At 37.8% G+C, this 26,284-nt stretch overlaps 1 protein-coding gene across 2 annotated transcripts in view; it reads left to right on the top strand.

Annotated features, from left to right (window-relative positions):
* The window catches only part of SRPX (sushi repeat containing protein X-linked), a 138,465-nt gene extending 112,560 nt beyond the window's left edge, over positions 1 to 25,905 (top strand). For both annotated transcript variants that reach the window (XM_065915539.1, XM_065915540.1), the window contains one exon: positions 25,371 to 25,905. In XM_065915539.1, coding sequence (XP_065771611.1) covers positions 25,371 to 25,554 — 184 coding nt within the window. In that variant the 3' untranslated portion in view covers positions 25,555 to 25,905. The remainder of the gene's footprint in view (positions 1 to 25,370) is intronic.
* Positions 25,906 to 26,284: the final 379 nt, after the last annotated feature.

Below are 26,284 nucleotides of genomic sequence, written 5' to 3'. Positions count from 1 at the left end.
GTGTGTGCGTGTGTGTCATATTGGAAGCATAAAATTGCTGACTCCAAATCCATTGGCCAGAACTCATTACATGATTGTGATCAGAGTTCCAGGGAGATTGGGAAATGTGGTCTTTGTATATACTCAGGAAGAAGAAAATGAAATAAAACTTGGTGAACCATATCACAGATTTTCAAAGAAGTTCACAGAAATTCCTTATTGTGATGGAAATGTGACTTTAGCAAGTGTTGTTATGCAGTGACACAACAATTTATTTTTTCTAATTTCCTTATTTTCCATCTGCCTTTAAAAAATAATTTTACTCATTTTTTGCTGTGCTGGGTCTTCATTGCTCCTCAGGCTTTTCTCTAGTTGCAGCGAGCAGGGGCTACTCTCTAGTTGTGGTGTGCAAGCTTCTCATTGCACTGGCTTCTCTTGTGGTGGAGCATGGGCTCTAGGTACGTGGGCTTCAGTAGTTGCAGCTCCTGGATTCAAGAGCACAGGTTCAATAGTTGTGGCACACGGGCTTAGTTGCTCAGTGGCATTCCATCTGCCTTTTGACCCACCATACTTTTGATTTATACCTGTCTCCTTGCAGAGTCTGTTCCATTCACAACAGGATCAAAAATTCAGAGGGCCAGGGATGGAAAATGACAAATAGGCCTGAATTCTCTTTAGTTAGCTGAAGGAGAAGCCTGGGAACACTCATCAGCTTTTATGTATTCATTTTTGTCCTCCTGCATTTGTATCTAGTACCTCTCTAGGGGTGATATTTGTGAGGTCAGAACTAGATCTTTTCAAATTTGCTACCTAGTACCTAGTACAGTGCCTGGTGCCATGTTGGTGCTAAGTAAGTAAGTGACTCAAAGGGAATCTGCTTTACTATTTCCAGGAGTGACAGTACTTTTAAAGAGTATTTGTATCATTTGCAACACTTCAAATTGAAGATAAGAAAACATGAGAGGACTGTTGCCATCTGAAAAATTTTATTGAAAATTCTTAAAGTAGATTTCACGAAGCTATTGCACATTTAGAACTACCTATACATATGCTATGTCAATGACTTTTTTTCCCCTAAAAAACTGCTGCAGAATTTACCAAAGAGTTTTTCTGGATTGCAAATATACAGAGAGACTCTTTGAAGGATAGAAAAATCTGATTTAAGAAAATTTCTAGGTTGTATATGTCGGGGCTACTATACACCTCTGTAGGCTAATGCTGATTATTTAAACAGTAAATAAGCTGCATAAATGAATTGTACAGTGGTTCTCAAGCTTTACCCTGCCTCAGACTCTCTGGGAGGGCTGGTAAAGAGTGCAGGGCCCCAGTCCCAGAGTTTCTGACTCACTTGGTCTATGGTGGGGCCTGAGAACTTGCATTTCTAGGAAGTTTCCAGGTGTTGCTGATGCTGCTGGTCTGGGGATCACAGTGAGTGAACCACTGCCTGTGCTTTTACCAAACGCTTCACAGTTTTGAAATGGAATGTCTATTGTTTTCAGTTTAAAAGTCCTTAAACTTCTTGGTTAAGCTTACTCCTAAGTATTTATTCATTTTGATACAATTATAAAAGTGATTTTTCTATTTCTGGTGCTTTCTTACTGTTGCTATTGTTCAGTCGCTCAGTTGAATCTGACTTATTGCAACCCCATGGACTGCAGCACGCCAGGCTTCCCTGTCCTTCACTACCTCCTAGAGTTTGCTCAAATTCATGTCCATTGAGTCAGTGATGCCATCCAACTGTCTCATTCTCTGTCGCCACCTTCTCCTCCTGCCCACAATCTTTCCCAGCATCAAGGTCTTTTCCAAAGAGTCGGTTCTTCACATCAGGTGGCCAAACTATTGGAGCTTCAGCTTCAGGATCAGTCCTTCCAATGAATATTTAGAGTTGATTTCCTTTAGGATTGACTGATTTGATCTCTTTCTGTCCAAGGGACTCTCAAGAGACTTCTCCAACAACACAGTTCAAAAGTGTCAATTCTTTGGAACTCAGCCTTCGTTATGGTCCAACTATCACATCCATACATGACTACTGGAAAAACCATAGCTTTCACTGAAGACCTTAGTTGGCACAATGATGTCTCTGCTTGTTAATACACTGTCTAGGTTTATCATGGCTATTCTTCCATGGAGCAAGCATCTTTTGAGGCTGCAGTCACTGTCCACAATGTTTTTGGAGCCCAAGAAAATAAAGTCTGTCACTGTTTCCATTGTTTTCCCATCTATTTGCCATGAAGTGATGGGACCAGATGCCATGATCTTAGTGTTTTGAATGTTGAGTTTTAAGCCAGCTTTTTCAATCTCCTATTTCACCTTCATCGTGCGACTCTCGTTCATCTTTGCTTTCTGCCATTAGGGTCGTGTCTTCTGCATATCTGAGGTTACTGATATTTCTCCCATAAATTTTGATTCCAGCTTAAGCTTCATCCAGCCCAGCCTTTCACATGATGGACTCTGCATATAGGTTAAATAAGCAGGGTGAAAATATACAGCCTTAACGTACTCCTTTCCCAATTTTGAACCAGTCTGTTGTTCCAAGTCTGGTTCTAACTGTTGCTTCTTGACCTGCATACAGGTTTCTCAAGAGGCAGGTAAGACGATCTGATATTCCCATCTTTTTAAGAATTTTCCACATTTTATTGTGATCTACACAGTCAAAGGCTTTAGACTACTCAGTGAAGCAGAAGTAGATGATTTTTTCTGGAATTCCATTGCTTTTTCAGTGATCCAACTGATGTTGGCTTTTTGATCTCTGTTTCCTCTGCCTTGTCTAAATCCAGCTTGTACATCTGGAAGTTCTTGGTTCACGTACTGTTGAAGCCTAGCTTGAAGGATTTTGAGCATTACTTTGCTAGCATGTGAAATGAGCACAGCTGTGCAGTAGTTTGAACTTTCTTTGGCATTGCCCTTCTTTGGGATTGGAATGAAAACCAGCCTTTTCTGGCCCTGTGGCCACTGCTGAGTTCTCCAAATTTGCTGACCTGTTCAGTGCAGCACTTTACCAGCATCATCTTTTAGGATTTGAAATAGCTCAGCTGGAATTCCATCACCTCCACTAGCTTTGTTTATAGTGATGCTTCCTAAGGCCCACTTGACTTCACACTTTAGGGTGTCTGGCTGTAGGTGAGTGATTACATCATTGGGTTACCTGGGTCATTAAGACTTTTTGTATAGTTCTTCTATATATTCTTGCCACCTCTTCTTAATATCTTCTGCTTCTGTGAGGTCCATACCGTTACTGTCCTTATTGTGCACATCTTTGCATGAAATGTTCCCTTGGTATCTCTGATTTTCTTGAAGAGATCTAGTCTTTCCCATTCTATAGCTTTTCTCTCTTTCTTTGCATTGTTCATTTAGGAGGCTTTCTTATCTCTCCTTGGTTTTCTTTGGAGCTGTGCATTCAGGTGGGTAATATCTTTCCTTTCCTGCTTTGCCTTTTGCTTCTTTTCTTAGGTATTTGTAAGGCCTCCTCAGACAACTATTTTGCCTTGTTTCTGTTTTGATGATCTATTCATTGCTGTAAGCTGGATATTAAAGTCCCCTACTATCCTTATCCTTGTATTTCTCCTTTTAGGTCTGTTAATATTTGCTTTATTTATTTAAGTGCCACTGTGCCAGTTTTATATATATATATATAAAACAAACATTATATCTTATTTTTGGATTGAACTCTTTATCACTATGAATCACCCTTCTTTAGATCATTATAGTCTTTGTCTTAAAGTCTATTTTGTCTAAGAATAGCTGTCCAGGTTACTTTTGGTTTGCACTTGCATTGGATATATTTTTCCATTCCTTCACTTTTATTTTGTGTATCCTCACATCTGAATTGTGTCCCTTGTAGTCAGCACATAGATAGGTCTTGATTCTTTTTTAATCCATTCAGCTACCCTTTCTTTTTATTAAGTAATTTAGTCCACTTATTGCCATTTTCTTAATTGTTTTTGGCTGTTTTGTAGTTGCTCTGTTACATTCTTCTCTTGTTCTCTTTCTATGTGATTAGATGACTTTAGCGGTATGCTTAGACTCCTTTCTCATTATCCTTTGTGTATCTACTGTATGTTTCTGGTCACCATGAACTGTATATGTAAACATATTTATAATGGTTTAAGTTGATAACAAATTAAGTTTGAATACATTCTAAAGGAACTCAAATATTTCTGCAAAAAAATTAGACTCACAGAGATAGAAAACAAATTTAAGCTTACCAAATAGGATAGTGTGGGGTTGAGGGAGAGTGGGTGAAATTAGGAAGCTGGGGTTGACATATATATATACTAGTAGAAAAAAAGAGAAATAACAAACACCTCCTATATATCACAGGCAACAATATTCAATAGCCTATAATGGAAAGGAATCTGAAAAAATATATATGTATTTATGTATAACTATCACGTTGTATACCTAAAACGATTTAAAGTAACTACTTCCATTTTAAAATGGTTACAATGTTTAAAATGTAGATATGTTAGTAAAAGTAGTGGATTTATAAAGCTAATATAAAGGTTTAAAGACAAAATTAGTAAAATAACTACAATAGCTACTTAAGGAATACGCAGGATTAAAAGATAATAAATGTGACATGAAAAACAAAACAAGTTTATTTCAATCATTTTTTTAGATTCCAAATATAAGTGATGTCACATAATATTTGTCCTTTGGCTTTATTCACTTAATAAGATAATTTCTAATTCCATCCACCTTGCAAATGGCATCATTTCTTTTCTATAGCTAAGTAATATTACGTGTATATATACCACATCTTCTTTATGCCTTCATTTGTGAATGGACACTTAGGTTGCTTCCATGTCTTGGCTGTTGTAAATAGTACTTCTGTGAACATTGAGGTACATGAACGTTTTTTTTTCTTTTTTATTTTATTGTCATATAGTTGCTTTACAATATTGTGTAGTTTCCTTTATACAGCAAAGTGATTTAGTTATAGATATATTCATTCTTTATCGGATTGTTTTCTCACATAGGTTATTATAAAATATTCAGTAAAGTTCCCTGTGCTACACAGTAGGTCTTTCTTGGTTATCAGTCTTTATAGAGTAATGGATATGTGTTAATCCAAAGCTCTCGATTTATTCCTCCTCCTCCATGTTTCCCCTTTGGTAAGTATATGTTTCTTTTCAATATGTGTAAGTCTGTTTCTGTGTTACAAATAAGTTCATTTGCATTGTTTTTTAAAAATTAGATTCCACGTATGAGTGATATCATATAATATTTGTCTTTCTCTGTCTGACTTACTTAACATAGTAAGGTAATCTCTTGGTCCATCTATGCTGCTACAAATGGCATTATTTCATTCTTTTTTATTGCTGAGTAATTTTCCATGCCGTATATATATGTGTGTGTCTGTGTCTATATGTGTGTACACACAATATCTTTATCCTTTCCTCTGTTAATGGACACTGGGTTACTTCCATGTCCTGGCTGTTGTAAATAGTGCTGCTATGAACAATGGCATGCACATATCTATTTGAATTATGCTTTTCTCCAGATATATGTCTAAGAGTGGGATTCTTGGATCACATGGTAGTTTTAGTTTTTAAATTTTTATTTATTTATTTTTGGTTGCACTGGTTCTTCACTGCTACTCGGGCTTTTGCTAGTTGCAGCGAGTGGTGCCTGCATTGTGGTATACAGACAGCTCATTGCAGTGGCTTCTCTTGTTTTGGAGCACAGGCTCTAGGGGGTGCAGCCTTCAGTAGTTGCGGCATGTGGGTTCAATAGTTGAGGTTCCTGGGCTCTAGAGCACAGGTTCAATGGTTGTGGCACACAGGTTTAGTTGCTCTGAGGCATTCATTCCATCTACCTTTTGACCCACCAAACATTTGATTTATACCTCTTTCCTCGCAGAGAGTCTACCCCATCTACATCAGGATGAAAAATTCAGAAGGCCAGGGATGGAAAACGATAAACAGGTCTGAATTCTCTTTAGTTTAGACCACTTGACCTGCCTCCTGAGAAATCTGTATGCAGGTCAAGAAGCAACAGTTAGAACTGGACATGGAAAAACAGACTGGTTCCAAATAGGAAAAGGAGTACGTCAAGGCTGTATATTGTCACTCTGCTTATTTAACTTATATGCAGAGTACATCATGAGAAATGCTGAGCTGGATGAAGCACAAGCTGGAATCAAGACTACCAGGAGTAATATCAATAACCAAATGATCAATCAGTATGCAGATGACACCACCCTTATGGCAGAAAGCGAAGAAGAACTAAAGAGCCTCTTGATGAAAGTGAGAGAGGAGAGTGAAAAAGTTGGCTTAAAGCTCAACATTCAGAAAACTAAGACCATGGCATCTGTTCCCATCACCTCATGGCAAATAGATAGGGAAACAGTGGAAACAGTGACAGACTTTATTTTTTGGGGCTCCAAAATCACTGAAGATGGTAACTGCAGCCATGAAATTAAAAGAGACTTGCTCCTTGGGAGAAAAGTTATGACTAACCTAGACAGCTTATTAAAAAGTGGAGACATTACTTTGTCAACAAAAGTCTGTCTAGTCAATGCTATGGTTTTTCCAGTAGTCATGTGTGGATGTGAAAGTTGGACTGTAAAGAAAGCTGAGTACCGAAGAATGGATGCTTTTGAACAGTGGTGTTGGTGAAGACTCTTGAGAGTCCCTTGGACAGCAAGGAGATCCAACCAGTCCCTCCTAAAGGAAATCAGTCCTGAATATTCATTGGAAGGACTGATGCTGAAGCTGATGCTCCAATATTTTGGCTACCTGATGCAAAGAACTGACTCATTGGAAATGATGCTGGGAAAGATTGAAGGTGGGAGGAGAAGGGGATGACAGAGGATGAGATGATTGGATGGCACCACTGACTCAATGGGCATGAGTTTGAGTAAACTCCGGGAGTTGGTAATGAACAGGGAGGCCTGGCGTGCTGCAGTCCATGGGGTCACAAAGAGTCGGACATGAGTGAGTGACTGAACTGAACAGAACTCTCTTTAGTCAGCTGAAGGAAAATACTGGGAACACTCATCAGCTTTTATTTATTCATTTTTTTCTCCTGCTGTATTTACATCTAATAATTCCCTAAGCGTAACATTTTTGAGGTCAGTACTAGATCTTTGCAGCGTTTGCTACCTAGCATAGCACCTGGTGCCATGCTGGTGCTAAGTAAATAAATGACTCTGAATGAAATCGGCTTTACTATTTCCAGTGCATGATGATAGCCTTTAAGAGTATATGTATAATTACCAACACTTCAATTTGAAGATAAGAAAGCTTAAAAGAACAGTTGACATCTAAAAAAAAAGTATTGAAAATTCTCAAAGTAGGTTTCATGATGCTGTTGCTCTTTAAGAACTAACTCCTCAAAGGCTCTGTCAGTGATTTAAAAATCCTCTTGTATAACTTACTAAATGATTTTTTCTGGATTGCAATTATGTAGAGAGAATATTTATAAAACCTTGATGTGATTTTTAAATTGCTTAAATTTGAAGGATAGGAAAATCTGATTCAAGAAAACTTCTCCCACAGAGTCCAAAAGTTTGTTCTGTACATCTGTGTCTCTTTTTCAGTTTTGCATATAGGGTTATCGTTACCATCTTTCTAAATTCCATATATATGTGTTAGTATACTGTATTGGTCTTTATCTTTCTGGCTTACTTCACTCTGTATAATGGACTCCAGTTTCATCCATCTCATTAGAACTGATTCAAATTAATTCTTTTTAATGGCTGAGTAATATTCCATTGTGTTTGGAGATTTTTGATTAGTGATTCAATCTTCTTAATAGTAATCTGTTCAGACTTTCTGTTCATTATTCAGTCTTAGAAGGTTGTATTTTTCTAGAAATTTATCCACTAATTCTAGACTGTCAAATTTCTTGGCATGCGATTTTTCATAATAGACTCTTATCCTTTGTATATCTCTGGTAGCATGTGTGAGTCTCCTCTTTCTTTTCAGTCCTGGTGAGTCCAGCTAAAGTTTTATGAATTTTACCTTAGTGCAAAGAGCAAGCTTTTGTTGTACTGGTGTTTTCTATTGTTTTTCTCGACGGTCCTTCATTTATTTCTTCTCTGATCCTTATTATTTCCTTATTTCTACTAACTTTGGGCATTGTTTGGTCTTTTTCTAGTTCTTTCAGGTGTAAAGTTATGTTGTTTTAGAGACTTTTTTTCTTGATAAGTAATTTTTGCCCTGAAATTCTTATTTAGAACTGCTTTTTCTGCATTTCATAAGTTTTAGAATATTTTATTTCAATTCTCATTTGACTGAATGTATTTTTTGATTTCTCTTTGACCTGCAGGTTGTCCAGTAACAAACTGTTTACTTGCCACATTATTTGTATGTTTCCAATTTTCATATATTTGATTTCTAAGTTTGATACATTATGATCTCAAAAGAGGCTGGATATAATTTCAATCATCCTAAATTAATGCTTGTTTTAAGCCTAACATGATCTATCCTAGAGAATGTTCTGTGCGCACATGAGAGTATATATTGCTCTGGATGGGATGTTCTGTATTTCTCTATTAAATCCATGGTTTAATGTGTTTAAGGCTGTTTTGTTTATGAGTTTCCATCTGGATGATCTATCCATTGTTGTTAGCTGCATATTAAAGTCAAAGTCTTTATTTAGCCTAGTCAGTGAGCCAGAAGTTCTTTACCACTCCACCACCAGGAAAGCCTTTATGTGTGTATACAGACACATAAACACATGACATCTTTATCCATACATCTGTTGATGGAGACTTGGTTACTTCCATGTACTGGCTATTGTAAATAGTGCTGCTCTGAAAATTGGGGTGCACATATCTTTTCGAATTATGATTTTCTCCAGATGAATGTCCAGGAGTGAGATTGCTGGTTCATATGTTAGTTTTATTTTTAGGTTTTAAAATTTTATTTATTTTACTTTTGGTTGCAGTGACTCTTCATTACTGCCCTGGCTTTCCCTAGTTGCAGTGAGGTGGGGAGGGGCAACATTTTGGTGCAGAGGCTTCTCATTACAGTGGCTTCTCCTGTTGTGGAGCACAGGCTGTAGGGTGGGCAGGCCTCAGTAGTTGTGGCATATGGGTTCAATAGTTGAGGTTCCTGGACTCTGGAGCACAGGCTCAATAGTTGTGGCACATGGACTTAGTTGCTCAGCAGCATTCCATCTGTCTTTTGACCCACATGTTTGATTTATACCTGTCTCCTTGCAGAGAGTCTACCCCATCCGCACTAGGATCAAAAACTCAGAAGGCCAGGGATGGAAAATGATAAATAGGCCTGAATTCTCTTTAACTGGATGAAGGAGAAGCCTAGGAACATGCATAAGCTTTCATTTATTCATTTTTTGTTCTGCTGCTTTTGCCTCTAGTACCTCCCTAGGGGTGACACTTTTGAGATCAATACTAGATCAACATTTGCTACCTGGTACCTAGCACAGTGCCTGCTGCCGTGTTGGTGCTAAGTAAGTAAATGACTCTAAATGGAATCAGCTTTACTATTTCCATGGGTGATAGTAGCCTTAAGAGTGTATTTATAATTACTAACACTTCAATTAAGATAAGAAAACTTGAGAGGACTGTTGAGATCTGAAAATATTTTATTGAAAATTCTCACAGTAGGTTTTATGAATCTATTGCTCATTTAGCACTAACTGCTCATATGCTGTGTCAATGATTCTTTAAAAATTCGCTTGCATAATTTACTAAAGGGTTTTTTCTGAATTGCAGATATGTTGAGAAAATCTGTATAATATCTTGATGATTTTAAATTGTTTAAATTTGAAGGATTAAAAAAATCTGATTTACAAAAACATGTTGGAGCTATTGAAAATCTCTATAGGCTAATGATGATGATTTAAACAACCAATAAGCAGCATAACTGAATTATGCAGTGCTTATCAAGCTTTACCCTGCCTCAGAATCTCCAGGAGGGCTATCAAACAGAGTGCAGGGCCCCACTCCCAGAGTTTCTGACTTACTTGGTCTGTGGTGGGGTGTGAAAACTTACATTCCTATCTAGTTTCCAGTTGTCGTTGATGCCACTGGTCTGGGGATCACAGTAAGTGAACCACTGCCTTGTGCTTTTACCAAAGGGGTCACAGTTTTGAAATGAAATGTTCTATTGTTTACAATGTACAGTTCTTTCAACTTCTTGGTTAAGTTTACTCCTAGGTATTTATTCATATTCATAGAATTATAAAAGTGAGTTTTCTATTTCTGGTGCTTTCTTTTTGTTTATTTATTTATTTTCCCATTTATTTTTATTAGTTGGAGGCTAATTACTTTACAATATTGTAGTGGTTTTTGTCATACATTGACATGAATCTGCCATGGATTTACCTCCCAGAATATTTCTGGTGCTTTCTTCTTATTGTTGTTCAGTCACTCAGTCATGTCTGACACTTTGCAACTGCATGAATGGCAGGACACCAGACTTCCCTGTCCTTCACCATCTCCCAGAGTTTGCTCAAACTAATGTCCATTGAGCTGGTGATGCCATCCAACCATCATCCTCTGTTGCCTCCTTCTCCTGCCCTTAATACTTCCCAACATCAAGGTCTTTTCCAGTGGGTCGGCTCTTTGCATCAGGTGGCCAAAGCGTTGGAACAACAGCTTCAACATGTTGCTGAAGCTTCCAATGAATATTCAGGATTGATTTCCTTTAGGATTGACTGGTTTGATCTCTTTGCTGTCCAAGAGACTCTCAGGAGTCTTCTCCAGCACCACAGTTGGAAAGCATCGATTCTTCTGTGCTTAGTCTTCTTTATGGTCCAACTGTCACATCTGTACATGACTACTGGAAAAACCATAGCTTTGATGTCTCTGTTTTTTAATATGCTGTCTAGGTATGTCATGGCTTTTCTTCCAAAGAGCAAGCATCTTTTAATTCCATGGCTGCAGTCACCGTCCACAGTGATTTTGGAGCCCAATAAAATAAAGTCTGTCACTGTTTCCATTTTTTCCCCAACTAATTGCCATGAAGTCATAAGACTGGATGCCATGATCTTAGTTTTTTGAATGTCAGGTTTTAAGTCAGCTTTTTCACTCTCCTCCTTCACCTTCTTCAAGGGGCTCTTTAGTTCCTAAGAGTGGTGTCTTCTGTGTTTTTTCATTATTAATATTTACTCCCGGCAATATTGATTTCAGATTGAGCTTCAACGAGCCCGGTTTTTGTATATTGTACTCTGTATAGAAGTTAAGCATGGTGACAATAAAGAGCCTTGACTTTCTCCTTTTCCAATTTTGAACCAGTCTGTTTTTGCATGTCAGATTCTAACTGTTGCTTCTTGACCAGCATACAGATTTCTCAGGACGCAGGTAAGGTGGTCCGTTATTGCCACCGCTTTCAGAACTTTCCAGTTTTGTGATTCAGATAGTCAAAGGCTTTAGCATAGTCAATGATGCAGATGTAGATATTTTTGTGGAATTCCCTTTCTTTTTCTATGATCCAACGGATATTGGCAAGTTGATCTCTAGTTCCTTTTCCTTTTCTAAATGCAGTTCTGGCAGTTCTCCATTCACGTGCTATTGAAGCCTAGCTTGAAGAATTTTGAACATTTACTTGCTAGCATGAGAAATGAGCACAATTGTTCAGTAGTTTGAACTTTCTTTGGCATTGCCTTTTTTTGGGAATGGAATAAAAACTGACATTTTTTATTCCTGTGGCCACTGCTAGTTTTCCAAATTTCCTGGCTTATTGAGTGCAGCTCTTTGAGAGCATCCTCTTTTAGCATTTGTAATAGCTCAGCTGTAATTCCATCACCTCTACCAGCTTTGCTTGTAGTAATGCTTCCTAAGACCCTGGGCTCTGAGTGAGTGAGTGAGCTCACCATCTTGGTAATTCAGGCCATTAAGACCTTTTTTGTACAGTTCTGTGTATTCTTGCCACCTCTTCTTACTGTCTTCTGCTTTTGTTAGAGTCACATTGTTTCTGTCCTAATTGTGCCCATTTTTGCAGGAAATATCCCCTTGATATCTGTAATTTTCTTCAAGAGATCTCTAGTCTTTCCCATTCTATTGTTTTCCTCCATTTCTTTGCATTGTTCATTTAATAAAGGTTTCTTATCTCTCCTTGCTATTCTTTGCAAGTCTGCATTCAGATGGGTATATCTTTGTTTTCTCCTTTGCCTTTTGCTTCTCTTCTTTCCTCAGCTATTTGTAAGGCCTCCCCACACAATCATTTTGCCTTGTTGCATTTCTTTTTCTTGGGGATGCTTTTGGCCACCACCTCCTACACAATGTTTCAAACCCCTAGCCATAGATCTTCTGTCACTCTATCAGATCTAATCCCTTGAATCTATTCAAAGGATTTGATAATCCCTGTATAATGATAAGGGATTTGATTTAGGCAATACCTAAATGACCTAAATTGGTTTTTCCTGCTTTCTTCAATTTAAGTCTGAATTTTACAATAAGGAGCTCATTATCTGAGCCACAGTCAGCTCCTGGACTTGTATTTGCCCAATATACTACTGTAGAAGAGTGGAGAAATGCCTCCAGAAAGAATGAAAAGGCTGAACCAAACCAGAAATGATGCCCAGTTGTGCATGTGTCTGGTGGTGAAAGTAAAGTCAGATACTGTAAAGAACCATATTGCATAGGCACCTGGAATGGCAGGTCCATGAATCAAGGTAAATTGGAGGTAGTCAAACAGGAAATGGCAAGCGTGAACATCGACATTTTAGGACTCAGTGAACTAAAATGCATGAGAGTGGGCGAATTTAATTCAGAAAAATGATTATATCTTACTGTGGGTAAGACTCCCTTAAAGAAATGGCGTAGCCCTCAGTCAACAAAAGTGTCCAAAATGTAATACTCTATTAGCCTTTGCCTGCTTCATTCTGTACTCCAAGGCCAAATTTGCCTGTTACTCCAGGTGTTTCTTGACTTCCTACTTTTACATTCCAGTCCCCTATAATGAGAAGGACATCTTTTTTGGGTGTTAGTTCTAGAAGGTCTTGTAGGTCTTCATAGAACCATTCAGCTTCTTCAGCATTACTGGTCGGGGCATAGACTTGGATTGCTGTGATATTGAATGGTTTGCCTTGGAAACGAACATTCTGTTGTTTTTGAGATTGCATCCGAGTACTGCATTTTGCACTCTTTTGTTGACTATGATGGCTACTCCATTTCTTCTCAGGGATTCTTGCCCACAGTAGTAGATAAAATGGTCATCTAAGTTAAATTCACACATTTTAGTCCATTTTAGTTTGCTGATTCTTTAAATGTCGATGTTCACTTTTTCTATCTCCTATTGACCACTTCCAATTTGCCTTGATTCATACTTCTTAGAATTTTTTATTTCCATTTTACTGAATGTATTTTTTTATTTCTCTTTGAGTCACTCGTCCAGTAACACAGTTTAATTGCCATATTATTTGTGAATGTTTCTACTTTTCTTCTTATATTTGATTTCTAAGTTTGATACATTATGGTCTAAAAAGATCATATGATTTCAGCCATCTTGAGTTGATGAAGGCTTGGTTTATGGCCTAACATGATGTATCCTAGAGAATGTTCTGTGTGCACATGAGGAATATATATTCTGTTGCTTTGGATGGGATGTTCTGTATTTCTCTATTAAATCCACAGTTTAATGTGTTTAAGGCCGTTTTGTTATTGAGCTTCTGTTTAGATGATCTATCCATTGTTGTAAGCTGGATATTATTGTCCTCATATTTCTCCTTTTAGGTCTGTTAATGTGTTAATATTTGCCTTGTATATTTAAGTGCTTCTATGCTGTTTACATATATAGATATACATCTATCTATCTCTATATATATTTACAACCATTGTATCTTCTTTCTGGATTGCAGACTTTATCATTATGTATTGCCCTTCTTTAGCTGATAATAGTCTTATTTTAAAGTCTATTCTGTCTGATAGAAGAAAAGTTATCCAGCTTTTGGTTTGCACTTGCATAGAATATATTTGTCCATTCCTTCACATTCAGCTTTTGCGTGCCTTCACATCTGAATTCAGTCCCTTGTAGGCAGCATATAGATAGGTCTTTCCCCCGTCATTCAGCTATCCTTTCTTTTGACTAGATAATTTAGTCCACTTAAATTATTGATAGGTATATTCTTACTGACATTTTTGTAATTGTTTTATGTCTGTTTTATAGCTCCTCTGTTACATTCTTCTCTTGTTATTTTTGTGTGATTTAAAGAATCAGCAGTATGCTTAGATTCCTTTCTTGTTATTGTTTGTGTATCTACTGTAGTTTTCTGGTTTCTGGTCAACATGAGGCTTGTATATAACTTTATGTTTATCATTTTTTATTATTTTGAAAACAACTTAAGTTTGAATACATTCTAAAGGACCACAAAGATTTTTACAAAACAAAAATAGACTCATAGTCATAGAAAACAAACTTATGGTTACCAAAGAGGATAGTAGGGGATTGAGGGAGAGTGGAAAAAATTAGGAATTTCGGGTTAGCATATACACACTAGTATAAAAGAGAAGTTACAGAGACCTCCTGTATAGCACTGTATATTCAGTAACCTATAGTGGAAAAGAATCTGCTAAACATATGCGTATTTATTATAATCCTCACTTTGTTGTACACCTCAAACAAAATTGAAATTAACCACTTACATTTTACAATTGTTAAAATAGTATTTTTAAAATTTTTAAATTGTAGACATATTAGTAACAGTAGTGGATATATAAAACTAGTATAAAGGTTTAAAGACAAAAGTAGTAAAATAACTATAATAACTAATTAAGAGATACACAGGATTAAAATATATTAAATGGGACTTCAAAAACAAAACAAGTTCATTTAAATCATTTTTTTAGATTCCACATATAAGTGATGTTACAGGATATTTGTCCTTTGTCTTTCTTCACTTGATAAAATAATTTCTAATTCCATTCATGTTTCAAATGGCATTCTTTTTTATAGTTAAGTAATCTTCCATTGTGTATATATTCTCCATCTTCTTTATGCATTCATTTGTTGATGAACACTTAGGTTGCTTCCATGTCTTGGCTGTTGTAAATAGTGCTTCTGTGAACATGTACATGAATGATTTCTTTTTTGTCTTATTGTAGCAGAGTTGCTTTACAGTGTTTTCTTAGGTATACAGCAAAGTGATTCAGTTATACATATATTCATTCTTTTTTAGGTGGTTTTTTCATATAGGTTATCACAGAATATTGAGTAGATTTCCCTGTACTATATATAGGTTCTTCTTGGTTATCAATAGAGTATATAGTAGCGTATATATATAAATCCAAAGCTCTTCATTTATGCCTCCCCCCTCCATGTTTCCCCTTTGGTAACCATGTTTGTTTTCCATATCTGCAAGTCTGTTTCTATGTTGTAAATAACTTCATTTGTATCATTTTTTAAAATTTAGATTCTACATGTCAGTGATATATTTGTCTTTGACTTGCTTGATTTACTATGACAATATTTTGGCCCATTCATGTTGTTACCAGTGACATTATTTCATTCCTTTTTTTATGGTTCGATATTTTTCTATGGCACATGTGTGTGTATGTATGCACACACACACACCTTTATGTATTCCTCTGTCGATGGAGATGTGGTTACTTCCATGTCCTGGCTATTGTAAATAGTGCTGCTACAAACATTGGCATGCACATATCTTTTTGAATTATGGTTTTCTGCACATGTGTGCCCAGGACTGGGATTGCTGGATCCATTGTTGCTATTGTTCAGTTTTAGTTTTAAAATTTTTTTTATCTTTTGTTGCACTGGTGCTTCATCGCTGTGCGGGTGTTCTCTACTTGCAGTGAGTAGGGGGTTACTCTCTAGTTGTGGTGCACAAGGTTCTCATTCCACTGGCTTCTTTTGTTTTGGAGCAAACACTCTATGGTTGGCAGGCTTCAGGTTCAATAGTTGAGATTCCTGGGCTCTAGAGCACAAGTTCAGTAGTTGTGACACACAGGCTTAGTTGCTCTGCGGCATCCCATCTGCCTTTTGACCCACCACACTTTGGCAGAGTCTGCACCATCCACACCAGGATCAAAAACTCAGAAGGCCAGGGATGTAGAACCATAAATAGGCCTGAATTCTCTTTAGTTGGAGGAGAAGCCTGCAAACACTCATAACCTTTTATTTATTCATTATTTGTCCTGCTGCATTAGCATCTAGTACCTAGCACAGTGCCTGGTGCCATGTTGGTGCTAAGTAAGTAAATGACTCTAAATGGAATCAGCTTTACTATTTGCAGGGGTGACAGTATCCTTTAAGAATATATTTATAATTACCAACAGTTCAATTTAAAGATAAGAAATCTGAGAAGATTGTTGACATCTTATTGTTGACACTTTATTAACAATTTTCCTAGTAGGTTTCATGAAGCTATTGCTCATTGAGAAATAACTGTGTCAATGATTTTTTTTTATTTTCCATCTTTTTATTTGTGGTTATTGTATTTTTGCTACTTTTAATATATTTGCAGTATCTTAGCAGTATACTGCAATATATTTGCAGTATCAAGCAAATGACAGCTTGAGGAAACCTTTCCATATAATAACACATCCCAAGCAAAATTATCAAAAGTTGAAATAATAACTTGAAGACTTCAATGATTTTTTTTAAAAAACCTGTTGTAGAATTTACTAAAGTGTTTTTTCTTGGATTGCAGATATATAGAGAGAATCTTTATAAAATCTTGATGTGATTTTAAATTGTTTAAATTTGAAGGATAGAAAAATCTGATTTAAGAAAACATCTGATTCAGGTTGTATCTGTTGGGGCTACTCTGTAGCCTACCTCTGTAGGCTAATTATGATGGTGTAAAAAGTAAATAAGCAGCATAAAGGAATTATACAGTTGTTCTCAAGCTTTGCCCTATCTCAGAATCTCCAGGAGAGCCGTTAAAACAGTGTGGGGCCCCTGCCCCAGAGTTTTTGATGGGCTAGGTCTATGGTGGGGCCTGAGAACTTGCATTTCTAGGAAGTTTCCAAGTGTTGCTAATGCTGCTGGTCTGGGGAGCACAGTGAGTGAACCACTGCCTTGTACTTTTACCAAAGGCTTCATAGTTTTGAAATGGAATGTCTATTGTTTTCAATGTACAGGTCCTTCAGATTCTTGGTAAAGTCTACTCTAGGTATTTATTGATTTTCATACAACTAGAAAAGTGATTTTTCTATTTCTGGTACTTTATTATTCTTGTTGTTCTTTATTCTCTCACTCGTGTCCAAATCGTTGTGACCCCCATTGACTGCAGCATGCCAGGCTTCTCTGTATTTCACTCTTTCCCAGAGTTTGCTCAAACTCACATCCATTGAGTCAGTGATGCCATCCAACCATTTCATCATCTGTCACCCCGTTCTCCTTCTTTCCTCAATCTTTCCCAGCTTCAAGGTCTTTTCCAAAGAGGTGATTCTTTCCATCTGGTGGCCACAGTATTGGAGCTTCAGCTTTAGCATCAGTCCTTCCAATAAACATTCAGGGTTGATTTCCTTTAGGATTGACTGGTTTGACCTCTTTGCTGTCCAAGGACTCTCAAGAGTCTTCACCACCACACTTCCAAAGCATCAATTCTTCTTCGATCAACCTTCTTTATGGTCCATCTCTCACATTCATACATGATTACTGGAAAAGTGACAGCTTTCACTAAATGAACCTTTGTTGGCAAAATGATGTCTCTGCTTTTTAATACGCTGTCTCGGTTTGTCATAGCTTTTTTTTTTCCAAGGAGCAAGCGTATTTGATTTTTGAGGCTGCAGTCACCATACACAGTTATTTTGGAGTCCAAGAAAATAAAGTCTGTCACTGTTTCTACCTTTTCCATATCTATTTGCCATGAAGTGATGGGACCAGATGCCAGGATCTTAGTTTTTTTAATGTTGAATTTTAACCCAGCTTTTTCACTCTCCTCTTTCACTGTCAGCCAGTCTCTTTAGTTCCTCTTTGCTTTCTGCCATTAGGGTGGTGTTACCTGAGGTTATTGATCTTTTTTGTGGCAATCTCGATATCAGCTTGAGCTTCATCTAGCCGGGCATTTTGCATGATGTACTCTGCATAGAAGTTAAATAAGCAGAGTGACAATATATAGCCTTGATGTATTCCTTTCCAATTTTGAACCAGTCCATTGTTCCACGTCTAGTTCTAATCGTTGCTTCTTGACCTGCATACAGGTTTCTCAGGAGGCAGGCACAATGATCTGGTATTCCTATCTCTCTGAGAATTTTCCCCAGTTTGTTGTGATTCACACAGTCAAAGGTTTAGAATAGTCAATGAAGCAAAAGTAGATGTTTTTCTTGAATCCCCTTGGTTTTTGTATGATCCAAGAGATGTTGGAAATTTGATATCTTGTCCTCTTTGTTTTCTAAACAAAGCTTCTATGTCTGGAAGTTCATGGTTCACATACTGTGGAAGCCTAGCTTGAAGGATTTTGAGCATTATCTTGCATATGAAACGAGTGCAGTTGGACGGTAGTTTGAACACTTTGGCATTGCCTAAATTTTGGATTAGAATGAAAACTGACCTTTTGCAGTCCTGTGATCACTGCTGAGTTTTCCAAAATTGCTGGCATATTGAGTGCAGCACTTTCATAGCATCGTCATTTGAAATAGCTCAACTGGAATTCCATCACATCCACTAGCTTTATTCGTAGTAATGATTCCAACAGCCCACTGGACTTCACACTCCAGGATGTCTAGCTCTAGGTAAGTGATCACACCCTTCTGGTTATCTGGGTCATTAAGACCTTTTTTGTACAGTTCTTCTGTGTATTCTTGCCATCTCTTCTTAATATTTTCTGCTTCTCTAATGTCCATACCGTTTCTGTCCTTTATTGTGCCCATCTTTGTATGAAATGTTCCCCTGGTATCTCTAATTTTCTTGAAGAGATCTCTAGTCTTTCCTACTCTATTCTTTTCCTGTATTTCTTTGCAGTGTTAGTTTAAGAAGGTTTTTTTTTTTTTTTAATCTCTCCTAGCTATTATTTGGAACTCTGCTTTCAGATGGATATATCGTTCATTTTCTCCTTTGCCTTTTGCTTGTCTTCCTTTCAAAGCTACTTTTAAGGCCTCCTCATGAGACCATTTTGCCTTGTTACATATCTTTACTGGAGGATAGTTTTGGTCACTGCCTCCTGTACAATGTTATGAACATCCATTCACAATTCTTCAGGCACTCGGTCTACCAGATCTAATCCCTTGAATCTGTCACTTCCACTGTAAGGGATTTGATTTAGGTCATACCTGAATGGCCTAGTGGTTTTCCTGTCTTTCTTCAATTTAAGTCTGTATTTTGCAGTAAGCAACTTATAATCTGAGCCACAGTCAGCTCCCTGTCTTGATTTTTGTACAATATACTACTGGAGAAAAGCAGAGAAATAGCTCTAGAAGAAGTGAAAAGGCTGAGCCAAAGTGGAAACAATGCCCAGTTGTGGATGTGTCTGGGGCTGAAGGTTAAGTCAGATGCAGTAAAGAACCATATTGCATAGGAACCTGGAATGTTCGTTCCATGAATCGTCGTAACTTTAACATGGTCAAACAGGAGATAGCAAGACTGCACATCAACTTTTTATGAATCAGTGATCTACACTGGATGAGGATGGGCAAATTATATCAAATGACCATTATATCTACTGTTGGAAAGACTTTAAGATTTCTTATTAGTGTATAGAAATGCCCGAGATTTTCGTATATCCATTTTGTATCCAGAAGCTTTACTGAATTTGGTTTATTAATCTAACAGTATTTTGATGGAGTCTTTAGGGTTTTCTCTATATAACATCATGAAATCCAGAAATAATGAGAGTTTTATTTTCCAATTTGGATGTCTTTTTTCTTTTTTTGTTGTGTACCAAAGTCTGGCTAGGACTAACAATAGCATGTTGAATCCAAGTGGCAAGAATGGTCATCCTTGTCTTGTTTCTGATCTTAGACGAAAAGCTTTTAGCTTTTTACCATCGAGTATAAACTTAGCTCTGGCCTTGTTTATATATGGGCTTTATGATGTCAAGGTTTGTTCCCACTATACCCACATTGTTTAGAAAGTTTTTATCGTAAATGGAAGGTGAGTTTTGTCAAATACTTTTTCTGAAACTATTGGCATTATATGATTTTTAGCATTCATTTTATTAATATGGCATAACATGATGATTGGTAGATGTTGAATCATCTTTGCATCTTGGAAATATAAATTTATGTTGAATTGTTTTATAAATGTTGAGGATATTTGCATTTGCGTTCACCAGGGATGTTGGCATGTAATTTTCTGGTGTCCTTGTCTGGTTTGGGTTACCAGAGAATGGTGGCCTTATAAAGTGAGTTTTAACCTCCTCTCCTAGTTTTTGGAAGAGCTTGAAAAGGATTAGTATTACTTCTTCTTTGAATGAAGGTAGAATTCAGTTGTGTAACCATCTGGTCCTGGACTTTTATTTGTTGGGAGGTTTTTGATTAGTGATTCAATCTTCTTAATAGTAATTTGTTAAGAGTTTCTATTTGTTCATAATTCAGTCTTGGAGTGTTGTATTTTTTTAGGAATTTATCCACTACTTCTCGGCTGTCAAATTTCTTGGCATATAAATTTTCACAGTAGCCTCTTGTTCTTTGCATATCTGTGGTATCAGTTGTGAGTCTCCTCTTTCATTTCTGATTTATGTTTGAATCCAAACTGTCCCAGTGAGTCTATTAAGGGTTTTATGAATTTTACCTTTGTAAAGACCCACTTCTTGTTGCAGTGGTCTTTTCTATTGTCTTTTTTGTCTCTCCATTTATTTCTTCTCTGATCTTTGGTTCTTTCTAGTTGTTTCAGATGTCAAGTTAAGTTTCTTTTGAAATATTTGTTTTGATAAGTATTTATTGCCCTGAACTTCTCTCTCAGAATTGCTTTTGCTACATTTCATAAGTTATAGGATGTTTTATTTCCATTTTCATTTGACTAAATGTATTTTATTTCTATTTGAGTCACTTGTTGTCCACTAAAACACTGTTTAATTGCCATATTATTTGTAAATGTTTCTATTCTTCTTATATTTGATTTCTAAGTTTGATACATTATGATCAAAAAGATGCTGGTATGATTTTAATCGTCTTGATTAAGGATCTGTGCTGTACAATGTTCCATATGCACATGAAGAATAGATATTCTCTTGCTTTGGATGGGATGTTGTGTATTTCTCTATGAAATCCACAGTTTAACGTGTTTAAGGCTGTTCTGTTACTGAGCTTCCATCTGGATATCTGTCCATTGTTATAAGCCACGTATTAATGTCCCCTATCAGTGTCCTTGTACTTCTCCTTTTACATATGTTAATATTTGCTGTATATATATATATGTATGTATATATGTGTATATATATATATATATGTATATATTTAAGTGTTGCTATGCTGGTTATATACATTTACAAATGTGTAAATTCCCTCCTCTCTCCTGGAATCAAACCGATGACCCCTGCATTGGGAACCAAACTCCTAACCACTACACCACCTAGGACTTCCCAAACATTAAGCTGCTTCTTTCATCCTTGCTCTGAGAAACAGAGGTATAAAACTAAAGAAGCTGCTTTGAATGATAGCTGACAGTATAGAGGGCAGGATAAGGTTGGGTAATAGAAATCTCCTTGCATTTGCAATTGTAATTACCTATTCTTGGACTGTGCTGTCCTGGAACACAAGGTTGGGTTAGTATGTTTTCATTGTTAGGAAAGATTTGGTGGACTTAAGAGACGCAGAACCAGTTTCACGGGTGTGTGACCTATGCAACCACACAGGTCTCCACACTGAAAAGGGTCTTGTTTTTGGTGTAATGGTATGATGTTACCATCTTGACCTTGTTAATTTTTTCTGGCTTCCATTTCAACCTAAGTTTTTATTTGGCCTAAGTTTTTGTGACAGTTGTCTTTTTTATATTTTAATTTTAGTAAAATACAGTTGATTTACAATGTGTGTTTCAGGTATACAGAAAAGTGATTCACTTACACATACATATAAAAATATAAATATATATTTATTCAAGAAATATTTTCTCATACAGGTTATCACAGAATATTGAGTAGAGATTTCTGTGCTATGCAGTAGGTCCGTGTTGGTTATCTATCTATCCTATATGTTTCTCTATTTTTATATAGAAGAACATATATATTCCTGTTTCTTCATTTTATTGGCTCTCTGTTGGTTTCTATGCATTAGTTGCAACAGGCACTTCTAGTCTTGAAGGACTGGCCCCAGGTAGGAGATGAATCCTAGTTTCTCTCGCAAACCTTTGTGATTGTCCAAGGAGCTTATTTTATTTTCAGTAGTTCCCAATGTTTGAGGGTGTGCCAAGACTTGTTAATGCTCCAAAGGAGAGGATCAGTGAGCACCTAGATTGGAAGGCAGACCTGCAGGCAGCAGCTTTTGAAGTATGCAGACACAGTCCTAAGGGACTGCAAGCAAAAGGCCCTGTTGGCCACCAGAGTCATGGGGGTGGAAGGGTGGTAGAAGGTACCTGCTGGCTTTAGTAAGGCAGAAAGAACACAGGAAAATGTCTATCCTTGGTGGACCATGGAGGTGGCAGTCGGCCAGAAAAAGAGGTAAGAGATGGTTTCTGCTGGCTTTCACCCGGTAGAGGGAGTTTGAAAATTGCTCCCACCAACATACCCCTGGCCCCTCAGTCTTCTTACTTAAGATTATCAAATGAGCCTATTCACATAAAGTCTGGGTACTTTTAAATGAATGCTTCTACACTGTGTTTTGGGGTGCATTCTTCCCTTCAAGAACTGTTTCTGAGTTTGTGACAGCTCAGCAGCTCTCGTGGGTATGAGCCCCACTGGTTTGGAGAGATATTTGGGGGGTTGTCTCTCTGTGGCAGATCTTAAATGCTGGAGAACCTGCTGTGGGAGAAGAACTGTCTACTACTCAGGGAGAAACTCCAGGTTATGAGTGCCCTCCTGACTGCTGGTCCCCACACATGGGTGGGGGCTGTGACTGGAGATATTGCTGGGGTTTTGGCCAAGATTGTCTCTCAGCCTTTTATACCTACTTTGATGTGATTTCCTTCTCATTTTCCTGATAGGCAAAAGTCACTCTCCTAGTTTTTAGGTTTTTTCCTGGGGAAATTGCTCCTTATGTAGATTTGGTGTGTCAATGGGAAGAGGTAAGTTCAGACTCTTCCTACACTAGGATTTTGAACTGAAACCTCCCTTAGTGTTTTGTCTAGTTCTCTAGAACTTGCTCTGAAATTCATATCAACCCAATATTTGAGTAACTCTGAAATATTGCTGGTACCATCCCTCGTCCTGTAGGATGTCTTATCTCCAAAATGTCTGTGGTTTCTTAGCCATGGTGGGATGCATTTCTATACCTGTTGGTAGCCTGCTGATCTGACCCATGGCAGTTTTCCCTCTTAATATTCTGTGTCAATCAAGGCACAAGGCCCACAGGACGAATGTGTGTGGCAGCAGCAGATGGTGGCACCATGGGGGATTTCTGTCCTAACTTCAGTACTGTAACAGCAAATACTCCAATTCTATATTGGTCACCCTTTGCCATTGGCTCCAGTCACCACAACAGTGCCTAGTTCCCTTTTCCTTCCAAACGTACTTCTCTCTTGTTTCCTATTCTGTTCTTCTTTTTAAATCTCCCTTTACTGTTAGCAGTTTAGCTGCTGTGTGTACCTATGTACCTATGTACATGTATGGGGAGATAAAGACAGGTAGGTGTGTATCACTTGTGTCCAACTTTTTGAGACTCTATGGACTGTAGCCCCCCAGCCTCCTCTGTCCATGGAATTGTCCAGGCAAGAATATTGGAGTGGGTTGCTATTTCCATCTCCAGGGGATCTTCCCGACCCAGGGATCAAATCTGTGTTTCTTACGTCTCCTGCATTGGCAGGTGTGTTCTTTACAACTAGCATCACCTGGGAAACCCCTAATTAGTCTTCTTTTTAAAGATGCAGAGAAGTTTAGTTCTCCATTCTAACATCACTTTCATGCTCAAGATTTGAATGTTCCAAAATTGATTAATGCACTTCTTGAGGTCATCTACTCCCAAGTTCCCCTCTTACCACCACGAGAAACCATGGGAGATATAGTAATGCTGTCTTTTATTTCTACTCACTAGAAGTGGACAGAGGAGCCTGGCAGGCCACAGTCCATGGGGCCGCAAAGAGTCGAACATGACTAAGCAACACACACACACACAAGTGAATGAACAATTTAGTTTCCCACTGGGGTAAAACAGAAATTATTCTCATCTCTCCTGCAACTGACTATGAAAAGCCAGAATAGGGACTTCCCTGGTGGTCCAGTGGTTAGGACTCTGTATTTCCACTTCAGGGAGCACAGGTTCAGTCCCTGGTTGGTGAACGGAGATCCTGTATGGCTCAGCCAAGATAAAAAAAAAAAAAGAATAAAGTATAGTCAGCTCAGATTTTCAATAATGATTTTTTTCCTTAATCTATTTGTTTGAGGGAAAAAAAAATAGTCACTTTAAATCCATATGGCAGAATGTACTCTATCTTGAGATTGTGTGTGAGACAGTCTCTTCTCCAGATTTTGTTGTGTAGCTGAGTGGGCTCCTCCCCCCACCCCAAACTCATCTCTTTGTTTGCTTTCCCTGGATTTTTTCATCTAAACAGGTTTCTAATGAAATACATTATTTTATACATTTGAAATTCTAATGGGGTAGAAAAGAAAAAACAGGCCCTTGAAACCACTTCAAATGCTTTTTGAAATTACTTGATGTATTTAAAAAAAACTAATCAACCAAATGAATAAAACTAAGGTGAAGAGCAAGTTCTGTCCTGTCTTATGCAGTTGTGAGCTAGATGGGCCACAGCTGGAATATTTGGAACATAATTTCAATTAGCTTCACCTAGACTTGGCAACTACACCACCACCAGGCCAGGATTGTTCAACCACAGCACTGTGGACATTTTCGTGAGTAGCGGGCTGTTTTGTGCATTGTAGGATGGCAGGCAGCAGCCCTGGCTTCCTACCATTAGAGGCCAGTTGCATCTGTCACATATGGTGAACACCAAAGCTGTTGATACAGAACCAAACGTCCCCTGGGGGCCAAAATCACCTCTGCTAATAACCAGTGGCTCTAGTGCATCTATGATTGTGCAAACCTCATCTGCAATTAGGGGTTGATGCCAATATAATACAAAAATTGTTAGCATTGTTGAACATGCCTTAGAGCAACTATTGGTACATAGCGCCATTGCAGGTCTAAAGTGTTCCTGCCCATTACAGTCTAAAGCTGTCCTACGCAACCTGTCGAGTAAATGCATCTTCTAATTCAGTAGGTTGGGTGGGGGGTGGTGCCTGGGATTCTCCATTGTTAAGAAGTTCCCATGCAATGTACCACACTTTGAGAAGAAAAGATCTAAAGGATAATTCAGTCCTTTGTGATATTAAGCCTTTCTGCATACACAGGTTCACTCTAGGACTCTAGTTGGTTCACCAGTCCTTGGGAAGACAATTCTGACCTAGTCTTATCTTTGTCCTAGGCTGTTGCTTCGAATTCCACTCTATTCCTTCAGCATAGTGGTACTGGATAAACATGGCGTGGACAAGGAGCGCTACGTCTCCCTGGTGACGCCTGTGGCCCTCTTCAACCTGATCGACACTTTCCCCCTGAGAAAAGAGGAGATGGTCCTGCAAGCAGAAATGGGCCAGACCTGTAACACCTGATGGGCTGTGGCTTCTCTCAGTAGTGCCTCTTCTCGCTACATCGAGCTACACGCACAGAAAGGCCTGAAATATATCCTTGATGTACAGATTTTTATTTGTAATTTTTAAAGTCTATTTTATTATTATAAGCTTTCTTGGCACTTAAAAATTTTACACTGCTTTTTGTACTTTGTACCAGAAACTGAATATACTTACTCTCTTAATTCCATCATGGCAGGTTACTTTCGTAGAGAAACTAGAAACTACAACTATATACATGCTTCCCATGCATTTATACAGTGTGACAAGTACGTATCTTCTGTTTTATATAAAACTTACTAATAAAATATTTTAGAGCAAATGTACTAAAAATCATTTTTTTCCCAAGCAGTAGCCATACTTGCTCAGTGTAGTAACAGGTCTTCAGACTGCAATTATGGGTGTTTTAGGAATGGAAAAATTAGTCTTAGGAGGAGTTCAGTTGGGCTGAGAGAGCTGAACTTTCAAGTGTCAGAGAAACCCCTAAAGCAACAAGCTGGCAATGAAAGAGGTAAGACTTTTGTCACTTACTGTGCTGCTATAAGCAAGAAGCTAAAACTGGAGCTTCCATCTTCTATGTTTCCATCTGCAGTCTCTCCAGGGGACCAGTGTTCACCAGATGAAAGCTCAGGTGGGTCACAAAGACATGAGGTTGTCACACTGTTGAGGGAGACCCAGCTCTGGGAGCTTTATGGACGCTGGGGTCATGGAA

This window comes from Muntiacus reevesi, chromosome X (assembly GCF_963930625.1).
Source record: "Muntiacus reevesi chromosome X, mMunRee1.1, whole genome shotgun sequence".
Taxonomy (NCBI): domain Eukaryota; kingdom Metazoa; phylum Chordata; class Mammalia; order Artiodactyla; family Cervidae; genus Muntiacus; species Muntiacus reevesi.
Note: the sequence above shows the minus strand (reverse complement) of the source record. Positions and strands in the feature narration are given on the sequence as shown.